The 11,383-nt window shown below is 47.5% G+C and overlaps 1 protein-coding gene across 2 annotated transcripts; it reads left to right on the forward strand.

The window, feature by feature from the left end:
• Positions 1–6,465: 6,465 nt before the first annotated feature.
• rap2b (RAP2B, member of RAS oncogene family) lies at positions 6,466–8,704 on the forward strand. Of its 2 annotated transcripts, XM_035525492.1 has the most exons (2): positions 6,466–7,105; positions 7,735–8,704. In XM_035525492.1, the coding sequence occupies exons 1-2, from the start codon at positions 6,792–6,794 to the stop codon at positions 7,760–7,762; spliced, it is 342 nt and encodes a 113-aa protein (XP_035381385.1). In that variant the 5' UTR covers positions 6,466–6,791; the 3' UTR covers positions 7,763–8,704. The 2 variants fall into 2 exon arrangements, with proteins under 2 accessions (XP_035381385.1, XP_026887868.1); XM_027032067.2 differs by having other exon boundaries at positions 6,478–8,704.
• Positions 8,705–11,383: the final 2,679 nt, after the last annotated feature.

Here is an 11,383-nt window from a genome sequence, read left to right on the forward strand (position 1 = left end):
CCCATCCGCCCATCTCCCAGAGCGCGTCCCCGCGCTCCGCTCTCAGAGCCACAATTGCCGCGACCCCTGACCGCGCTTTCTATCGGCCGCCCGCGCGCGAGAACAGCGGGCGTGAAAGGCGGCCATTGTCGGCCGGCTGAAAGAGCCTGTGTGCGTGCGCCGTCCTCCCCATCCGGCCGCCGGGGCCTTCCGCAGGCCCGGACAATCGCGCGGCTGTGAGGTGCCGCGGTCGGCCGGCTTCTGCGGCTCCGCTGGGAGAACAATGCACCTCGCTTGTGCCCGCTGGCCTGGGCGCCGCGCGGCCGAGCGGAGCTCACGTCACGGCCGTTTCCACACGTTCCCTATTCTCTTCTCGAGCTTCTCCCTTGACTTACTCCCTTCCTCTGACAAGTTCCCTCGCCACATGTCCATTCTGGGAAGCGCGCGACAGCTTATTCGCTTTGGTAATTGTAAAAGAGGTAAAACACCACGTGAGCTCACTTTCTGTGAACGGGGGCCGTGACGGAGGTCGCACGTGCACGCACACGAGCGCCACGTCACAGACGTTTTTGTCTGCGTTTTATGAGAGACTGAAACAAAACAAATTGTATTGTGCAAAGTCAGACAGTTCAGCATGCTTCTCAGTCATTAGCGTGGCTCCTAGAAGTCCAGTTCGCTCCGCACAGCGTTCTCTTGCCTCAACTGCAGAAGGGGCGTTTTCCATTTTACAATGCTGCCCTCTTCTGGCGAAGTACACACAAGACAACACGAGAGACGTTTCGGCTACAAAAGATTGACTAATTAGATATAAAGCTTTGAGGCTAAAATTGATTTTGCTTTGTAAGAAGTTTTACAGCCAGTTTTACAGAAAAAGCGTAAAACATAATGATAATAGAAGCTATTAAACTCACTATCTGGGCACACATGGCACATTGGTGTTTCCTGATTTAACATGCTGCCCTCGTCTTGATAATTACCCAATAATTACTTACTAATTAGAAATAAACTGCAGTGCATGGGATCTGTGGGAGTGGATGTGAGAATCTAAACGGCAGCAGCTGACAGTGGGACCATGGCTAGTATGAACATGAGATATGAAATTACCTTTCCTGTTCAAAGTGTCTGATCCTAGATCAGATGTCTCAGATGCTCATTCATCTTTTAACGCTACTCCACAGGGTTTAAACTGATACTATTGTTCACTGCCATTTTTAAACAGTAGCCAGAAACCTATAGTTTTGGAGTTGTGTTTGTAATAATAATTTTATGAATTAATTGCATTTATATCAGATTTCCTTCTCAATGTATCATTTGCATTAGGTGGTGTATTTCTTCCCTTTACCAGTAGGTGGCGCAATAGCACATGTAGTGACCACTCTTAAGTGTCCCAACACTTTTTCATTTGCACATCTACACAGCAAAGCCATTAAATCACTTCAAGTTGAGTTTAATATATATGATTCTCTGGTTTTACACTTTACTTCTTAATCCTTGAAACAGCATTACTGTAAGAGAAATCTAGTGCTCTAACTGGATGTTCTGGTACCTTTACGCTGCTGTGTCACATGCTGGTACTGTTACGCTAGCCTCCCTGTGTCACATGCTGGTACTGTTACGCTAGCCTCCCTGTGTCACATGCTGGTACTGTTACGCTAGCCTCCCTGGGTCATGTGCTGGTACTGTTACGCTAGCCTCCCTGTGTCACATGCTGGTACTGTTACGCTAGCCTCCCTGTGTCATGCGCTGGTACCGTTACACCAGTCTCCCTGTGTCACGTGCTGGTACTGTTACGCTAGCCTCCCTGTGCCATGTGCTGGTACTGTTACGCTAGCCTCCCTGTGTCATGTGCTGGTACCGTTACGCTAGCCTCCCTGTGTCATGTGCTGGTACCGTTACGCTAGCCTCCCTGTGTCATGTGCTGGTACCGTTACGCTAGCCTCCCTGTGTCATGTGCTGGTACCGTTACGCTAGCCTCCCTGTGTCATGTGCTGGTACCGTTACGCTAGCCTCCCTGTGTCATGTGCTGGTACCGTTACGCTAGCCTCCCTGTGTCATGTGCTGGTACCGTTACGCTAGCCTCCCTGTGTCATGTGCTGGTACCGTTACGCTAGCCTCCCTGTGTCATGTGCTGGTACCGTTACGCTAGCCTCCCTGTGTCATGTGCTGGTACCGTTACGCTAGCCTCCCTGTGTCATGTGCTGGTACCGTTACGCTAGCCTCCCTGTGTCATGTGCTGGTACCGTTACGCTAGCCTCCCTGTGTCATGTGCTGGTACCGTTACGCTAGCCTCCCTGTGTCATGTGCTGGTACCGTTACGCTAGCCTCCCTGTGTCATGTGCTGGTACTGTTACGCTAGCCTCCCTGTGTCATGTGCTGGTACCGTTACGCTAGCCTCCCTGTGTCATGTGCTGGTACTGTTACGCTAGCCTCCCTGTGTCATGTGCTGGTACTGTTACGCTAGCCTCCCTGTGTCATGTGCTGGTACTGTTACGCTAGCCTCCCTGTGTCATGTGCTGGTACTGTTACGCTAGCCTCCCTGTGTCATGTGCTGGTACTTTTACGCTAGCCTCCCTGTGCCATGTGCTGGTACTGTTACGCTAGCCTCCCTGTGTCATGTGCTGGTACTGTTACGCTAGCCTCCCTGTGTCATGCGCTGGTACTGTTACGCTAGCCTCCCTGTGTCATGCGCTGGTACTGTTACGCTGGCTTCCCTGGGCCATGTGCTGGTACTGTTACGCTAGCCTCCCTGTGTCATGTGCTGGTACTGTTACGCTAGCCTCCCTGTGTCATGTGCTGGTACTGTTACGCTAGCCTCCCTGTGTCATGTGCTGGTACTGATACGCTAGCCTCCCTGTGTCATGTGCTGGTACTGTTACGCTAGCCTCCCTGTGTCATGTGGTGGTACTGTTACGCTAGCCTCCCTGTGTCATGTGCTGGTACTGTTACGCTAGCCTCCCTGTGTCATGTGCTGGTACTGTTACGCTAGCCTCCCTGTGTCATGTGCTGGTACTGTTACGCTAGCCTCCCTGTGTCATGTGCTGGTACTGTTACGCTAGCCTCCCTGTGCCATGTGCTGGTACTGTTACGCTAGCCTCCCTGTGTCATGTGCTGGTACTGTTACGCTAGCCTCCCTGTGTCATGTGCTGGTACTGTTACGCTAGCCTCCCTGTGTCATGTGCTGGTACTGTTACGCTAGCCTCCCTGTGTCATGTGCTGGTACTGTTACGCTAGCCTCCCTGTGTCATGCGCTGGTACTGTTACGCTAGCCTCCCTGTGTCATGTGCTGGTACTGATACGTTAGTCTAGAATGTTGCCCAGCACATTCTAGCAGGAAGGTATGCTAGGGATATGGGAAGGGAAGGGAATGGAATTAGATTGTATTTAGCTATATTCCTATCGCTCACATGTTAATTTGCTCAAATCAGGGATTAAGACTCATTTGTGGCTAAATGAATAAAGGTAATATATAAAAAGACTCTGTCTTAATTGTGTGGTGTTCTTATTACACAGTTACTTCAGCAGGAATGCTAGTGCACTGTACATGTAAGAAACAGGTTTGCGGTGACTTCTATACTGAAGGTATGTGCAGATGTGACCATGTCTAAAAATCTCAGGAGCTGTGCGACTGTCTCACTGCCATGTGTCTCACTGTCATGTGCTGTTTCATGGGCGGTTCTTCCCCACCAGCTTATGGCCCTTTTCAGATTTGTTTAAACAAAACAGTTTGAAAAGCCTAAGAAAGCAGAATGAGCCAGAATGCAGTGACTGCACGTGCTGGGCGAGCATTCAGAGTCAGGAGCGGGCTTCCCACTTTGGCCTGAAGAGGGTTGGGGAGCTGTAGCTTCAGGACACTCCTCTTTGTGACACTCCTAAGAGTCTGATCCTGCTCTGTCCTGTAGCACTTAGGCTATCCTGTCAGACCTGAAGGCTGAGAGACTAATTAAATGTCATGCAGGAAATCTATACCTGTTGAACAGTTCTGTGGCATGCAGTTAATTAATCAGGTGAAGGGAACACTTTGCACCCTCCCCCCACCAACACACACACACACATATATATATATATGTATGTGTGTGTGTGTGTGTGTGTGTATATATACACATACACACTTTCTGTACAGAACAGGTTATGTAAATTGGCTGTCTGTTTTGTGAATTTACACTACATTTCCTAGAGCAACATGAAACATGTAACGGCCTGTTGTGATTGGCCTGTAGAGCGTTTCCAGTGTGTGGCAGTCTGTGTGCAGGCATTTGCAGTAGAACTCACCTCACCGTTAACAAACCCTTCTCAGCTTTATCTTAATCACTGTAGCTTACCCCCAAAACAGATAACTTTGGGAGTCAATTTTAAATTACTTTGCCTAATCCAATCAGTTCTCCACTTTGTAAAAACAGCCATTTAACTGGCAGAGGAATGATGTTAATTCAATAAATTTGTGTTGATTTGCTGGTCTTTTACTCTTGTTAACACATACACCTGTCTGAATGTGTTTACCTAGGCCTATTAGAATTGTTCAGAGGTGTGATACACCCACCCCCCAGCCTTCTGCATGGGACTGCCTTTTACACTCCCTGCATTGTCAATCCACATCTGTAGTGTGTGTGTGTGTGTGTGTATGTGTGTGTGTGTCTACAGAAAAAGACGATCAATGGCACCAAAAGAGACTTCATTGGTGTGGATGGGAGGAGATCGATGGAAGCTTTCCTGAAGCCCAGAGCTGATTAGCTGGATGTTTACCTGAGAGTGATGCTGGTTGTTCTCACTCACTTTTTAATTGTGTTTTCTCCAAGTTAGAGGATGCTCAGTGATCAATCGGCACTGATCACAAAGACCAAAATGCACTTATTAGTAGGTGAGCTGGTACACAGAATTAATGGGCCATAGGATGCCGATTTGTTGCTGACTTAAAAAAAGACAAACTGTAATAACGTTGTTTCCTGCTGTACCGAGGTGTCTGTGGTATTGCCCAAGCAGTTTTCATCTCATCTCTCCCTCAGGACCCCAGAACATAGAATCAGTCAACACACACGAATGAGTGTTGCAAGGTGACCACTCCTATTGGCTGAGCTCCATCAGCTCACTGCTGAACAGGAAGAGTTGACGGAGAATAGAGACATCAATTGCTCTTAGATGTCCAGGGGGAGGGCTGCAGATCTCTTGGAAGGCATGGTATTAATCGGCTGGCCACAGCTCCTCAGAGTTAATATTGTATTGAGAAAACATGTGAAACATGTTTCTTTTCTCTCTGAGTCATTTCTGTGTACTGGGGGGTGGGGGGTGCTGAAGGAGCAATCTGGAACTAATAAATAAAATGAATAACAGGCGAATCATGTCTACTGTAAAAACATCCAACACATGGCACAGAGGACAGTGGGTGGGTGTGTCCAGTCGAGTATGGCGAAACTCTGGAAATCATCCCACGCGTATTCTTACGCCGTATTTTTTTGTCCATTCTGCTTGCGGTGAAAATTTCTGCTCTGGTGCAACGACATCGATGACCCAACAAAGGCACCCCCAGGGTACGTGGTGATACCTGTCCACAGGAGGGCAGTTGCTCAGCACGACCTAACCAGGCCATTTACATAAGAATGGCATTTTCTTGACAAAGCGTCAGTCTTGCTCCTCCTGGGACGTATGATGCACAGGAAATGCAGAGTGATTCAGTCAGTGCCACAGGTTAGCAGCTATTTATAGACTGTTTGTCTTCATCACACCTGAGACAGCCTGTTTTGCGCAGACTGGTTTTGAAGTCAGTAATTAAGTGACCCAGCTATTGAGGGGAATATCCAGCCTCAGCCTGTGTGTGTAAGTCTAGACTAGCATATGTATGTTCACACCGTGACATCAGTGTTTCCACGGAAACAGTTAATCCGGGTTTTGGAAGGAAAATAATGATCCAGTCAATGTTAAAGCTATGAGGCCTTAATCTGTGTTTGAAAAGTCAATTTATGTTGACTGAAATTAGTGATTAGAATATGGTCCAGTGTACCAGGGACAGGGCCTGGATAGGTAGTTATGTTTATGTAATAGTAAAATATAGTAAATGTAAATAGGAAATAGTAAATGTAAAAACAACAACAAAGAAAGAAAGAAAAAAAGAAAGAAAACACACGAAAATAAACCTACAACTAGAAGAGTATTATAAATATCATTGACACTAAAATCAATGGGCTTTATCATTATATAAAAACAAAACTATAATCTTAAACCCAAAACTCACCAGGCTACTGTCGATGTACATGTTTTAGTGAAAAATCACCGAATCTGTGCAAAACAAACACGTCGGAATTTTGCCAACGTGGGTAAATTAGTTTTCTGAATTGGTTTGTAACCCCACACTGCACGTTAAGAAGTTAAATTTTAAACTTAATCGAGGATCGACCGTGAATCAGGCGACTGCGACACAGATTTCGAACAAGGCGTGGTGCCTGTTGACTATAAAAGAACTTTTCAGGAGGGCGAATCTGATCCGAGCTGCCGACTGCGCCTTTAAGACGCTCTCGCTCGGTGACGTGAGCCGCTGCGCGCCGTGGCCTGTGGGCAGGAAGAGTGTGCGAGAGCGCGTCGATCACTCCACGACCAAGACACGGCGCAGAGGGACCCACGGGGGGCCGAGCATGACGGGACTCTAATGCTGAGGCACGGCCCAAATCAAGCCCGCGCTCACCCACGACGGATCACCGAGTCCGACGCTTTTGGGTGGAAATCCACCAGCGGTGCGACGGCGCCTCGAGCGGGCTGAGGACGAGCAGGGCGGCCAGCTAGAGGAAGGCGAGAGCGAGCGAGCGAACTAGCGCCCGTCCGGAGCCATGAGAGAATACAAAGTAGTGGTGCTGGGGTCCGGCGGCGTGGGGAAATCGGCGTTAACGGTGCAGTTCGTTACCGGGTCCTTCATAGAGAAATACGACCCGACGATAGAAGATTTCTACCGCAAGGAGATCGAAGTGGACTCGTCGCCCTCCGTATTGGAGATTCTGGACACGGCGGGGACCGAGCAGTTCGCCTCCATGCGAGATCTGTACATCAAAAATGGGCAGGGGTTTATACTTGTCTACAGTCTGGTTAACCAGCAGAGCTTCCAAGATATCAAACCGATGAGGGATCAGATCATCCGCGTGAAAAGGTACGAGCGAGTGCCCATGATCTTGGTGGGGAACAAGGTGGATCTTGAAGGCGAGAGAGAGGTCTCTTCCGGGGAAGGCAAAGCCCTGGCGGACGAGTGGAATTGCCCGTTTATGGAAACGTCAGCCAAAAATAAAGGCTCAGTCGACGAACTGTTCGCGGAGATTGTCAGACAAATGAACTACGCTTCTGCGCCAAACGGAGACGACCAGTGCTGTTCCTCTTGCGTTATTCTTTAAAAGAAATACATGTAGTATTTTAAGTTTGCAATGGCGAGTTAGCAACTCGTAACACGACTCCGTAAGACAAAAGAACGAGGAATGGAACCGACAAGTTTGCTCGAGGACAAAAGCACGCGCTCGTCTCTGCAGATTTCTTTCTGGTGTTAGCTGTCATCAGTATTCTAAAGTGTCCTATATTGTCTTGCACACGCATAATACAACGACGACAAACGTGCATCAGTGTTTACAATGACACAATACTTGAACGTTCTGGGATTTAGACAAACCCGACACGCTTAACCATGGGCACTCGAGTCTGGAAACGTGATCTCCTGGTGCCTAGCTGTGTGGTAGTTTGTCTTTAGCGACATAAAACGGACGTTTGTAATTCTTTTTTTCTGTTCTGGAGGTGTTTTGCAGGATTTCTTAACTGTTGAGCTCCGCGTCTCTCTCCCCCCCCGGGTCTTGGCAGCACTACTTTAGGGGAGGTGGAGACTCCCGGAGCAGCCGCTCACACTTCAGGAGTTCCGCTTGGTTGGAGTATTGTTGCAGCACACTTGATGTACACCACTGATGTCAACACGCGCGGCCGACCCAGCGCCTAGCTCGTCTCGGCCTGCACTCGTGACTGGAACTCATCCCTAACCAGAGACGTGGAAACTGCGACATAAGCTCGAGCGTTTCTTCAGAGGACGAACTTGGGGAAACTAATGGCTATATTGCATCACTTGCTGCAAATGACTCGGGTTGAAGGAGCGCTTTTTTGAGCGTTTGGCAGCGGATGGCGTCCTAATGTAAAACCACTTCACTCTGATCAGTGCCACCTTTTTTAACTCAGCGTGCGCGAGGACCTTACTGTAGTGACGTAGGGGCGTGGAGTTTACGCCCGTGTGTCGAGTGCCTTCCAAAAAAGTTGCTCAGCTTTTAGTGCCAACCCGAGAAAGTTTGAAAGGAGTTTTATGGCAATCCAGAGTACTTAACTGTTACACTCTGTAATCTTTAGGGGTTTTAAAATATACATCGAACCTCCATGTCAAACGAATGATTTTCTTTTTGCCCACAATTTGGCCTTTAATAGTGTTTTATTATTGTTTTTTTCCCTCTTGAAAAACCGGTCTAGACCTGGCCAAATGTTTGAAAACAGGTACTGGATCCCCACGACTCAAAACCCTCGTTCATGTCTTCTAGACCAGTGAAAACAAATGTTGTTGGTTTTTTTTCCCTTTCTCTTCTTCTTCTTTTTTTTTTTTTTTTTTTTTAACAAAGTGATGTACCATTGAAATTCTAATCCGATTGTACGTCTAATTTCAGACCAGTTTTTTAACAGCTGTTCTGACTGTTTAAAAGACTTTTAATACAAATTGAATTTTTAAAAAATATGTTCAGTGTTTGCACTCCTTTTGTAAGATTATTAAAAGGTGTATAGTTTTAAAATGTATATAACATTGAGTTGTTAAAATGCTATTACATAATAGAGATTGCTATGTAGATATTACTGACAAGGATCTTTATACCTACTAAGACAGCTCTGTGTGTGGGTCTCATCTCAGTCAGTTTGCTGCTTTGAGGAATTGGGGTGCAGGTATGAGATTATGAGGCTCTGACTGACAGCTCTGCTCGGTGGGGAATTTTGGCCGTCAAATGCGCTCGAGCTGAAACTGGGGAAACCAGTTGCACGTTGGAAGCGGTTTGGCAGTGCAGTCCTCGTCGCGTCACGTGACCTGGGCATCCTCTTGGTGAAGGTGTAAAATTCGTTTTCGGTGGCCGAGCTAAAAAAAAAAACGTTCGTGCAGTAAATGACATCGTACAGAAGTAGCCGTCTCAGCAAGGACGCGTACGGACACCCGCGGACGGAGCATTCTTAGTGGGTTTTTTTTTTTGTGGTTTCTGTCAAACTACATTTATAAGGTTGTGATGTAGTATAGGTTGTGTGTCTCCCCCCCCCTTTGTGTCTGGAAACCTGGCACGAGCAGTATTTCCCCCCTTCCTCTTATAATTGCATATGCGCCTGCCCGTCACATTCCTCTTTCACGTAAGTCAGCCCACCGAGCGTCCAGGTGATGCCGCCTTTTCTCGCCAGACCTCCGGACTTTGAGGTGCTAATGAAGGTGGGCTTGAAGTGCTCCCCCGGAGCACGCTCGCGGTGCTCAGGTTAGCTTGCTGAAACGTGTCGGTGTTGAGTCACGCTGGCAGACGTAGCGCGTGCCCCCTGCAGTTAACCGTCGTGAAGCGAACAGCACGGTGGCGCGCGGCGTCCACCGAACCGCGCTGGCCTCCGGCCTTCGACGAGCGCACGCGGGACGATGACTGGAGCGCTTTGCCTCACGCCCTTGAATTGTTAACGTTGTTGGCCGCGCGTGCTGTCGGGGTGGAAGGTGTCGAGTTTAGCTGTCGTGTTACAGAATAACCCAGGAATGCTAACATGTCTCACTAGTTCTTAAAGTTTGTTTACTGCAAATATGTTTAAAGTTCCTTTTTAGAAAGGGCAGGACTGGGTGCTTTCCTGCCATGACCTCTTTTCTCTCTCTCTAAACAGGTTGACAGTTTCACTTCCTCGAATATCCGCTTCACTACTATTTTATTTATTTATTTTCTTAAAAAAAAAAAAAAAAACCTTTCACAAACAGTAAGTGACAGTCAGCTGTTGATGACTGCACTGTCACAGGTCCGCTGGTGCATGTGTTATGTACCTTTGTTGCCTTGGAGACGGTGGCCCAAAGGTGTGAAGAGTAGATTCTTTTTTGGGGAGTTTTAAAAGACACCATAAGATCCAGAGTTACACTCATTGCATCATGCTCGTGTCCATCAGACAACTTTTGGTTTCTGTGCATGGCAGAAAAAACATATTGTGGCTGCAGACACATTGGTGTTTATGTAATCTTTTCAGTCAGCAGTCTGTTGTGTTCATGTCAAAGTTTCTGCTTGTTCCCATTATCGTTCATTAGCATGTGTCTGAGGTCACATGGAGCTGCGAGGTTAGTTCCTCTGAAATCTCGCCGCGAGTCGGCCACGCGCTGGTTTATATTGATTTGTGTAGATTAGTGTGAGATGTGCTGTGGAGCACTTACTCTACTGGCCTGCAATAGCAGTTGCACTGTTGCAGTGCCTTTACTCTTAGCCCTGGGCAATGCATCGCTGTCTGCTGCAGCAGATAACTTGGAGGAAGTACTGTGCCCACAGCGTGCGTGCGTGCGTGTGTGTGTGTGCTGTTAGAAACACGTTTTTTTCCTGCTTTCCCCTTACCCTCTTTCTGCATTGTCTTTACTGCCTTGTAGTTCTCTAAATTTGATTTCAGTGCTTCTTGTATCATAGTCAACTAATCTGATGTATACTGAAGTGCTGTTTTTTGAGACTATTTCACAAGGTTATAAGTTGTCAATTGCCCTTTATTGTATTACCCACAAGGTGGTTCAGAAGAATTTCTTTTGAAAGTTAACAGTTTTTATACAATTTCCCATTAAAATGCAAAAAACCCCATTTTTAAATGACATTATGAAAGTGATTTTTACATAGTATAAAGTGTTACATAGTAATAAGTTCCCATGATTCTAGTGGTTGGAATGGAAATTGTCAGTGGTGTCATGTGGTTTGCAGGTTGTGCTGTGGCGCAGGACGTGTTAGCGGTGCGTCCCTGGTCTTGAACAGGGTTGGAGGAGCATGCCTGGAGATGTGGTGGTGTTGTGCTAAAAACAGAAGAGGTGCTAGGACCCAGACGCCTCCTGCGGCTGCAGCCTGGTGCCGCTTGCCCTTGGCCTTTCAGAGCTAAAGAGTGAACTTTGGTCCCAGGAACCACTCAAGAGCTGCAGGTCTAGGGATTTTTTTGTTTTGTTTTGGTTTGAAAGCTGCGAGAGTCCATAAATATGCCGGTCATTATCTGACCAACATTCATCACCAGAGTGGTGTAACATTTTTCAAAGCAACCCCCCGCCCCCAATATTTCGCCCCATATTTCTATCTCTAAGTTTGTGATGGAGGGAGGTTGGTATTGTGCAGCTGCTGACTGTAATTGAAGCGCGTGCACTCTGTGAAGGTTCTTTTCTCTCTGCTCCTCGTGGTCA

This window comes from Electrophorus electricus, chromosome 4 (genome assembly GCF_013358815.1).
Source record: "Electrophorus electricus isolate fEleEle1 chromosome 4, fEleEle1.pri, whole genome shotgun sequence".
Classification (NCBI taxonomy): Eukaryota; Metazoa; Chordata; class Actinopteri; order Gymnotiformes; family Gymnotidae; genus Electrophorus; species Electrophorus electricus.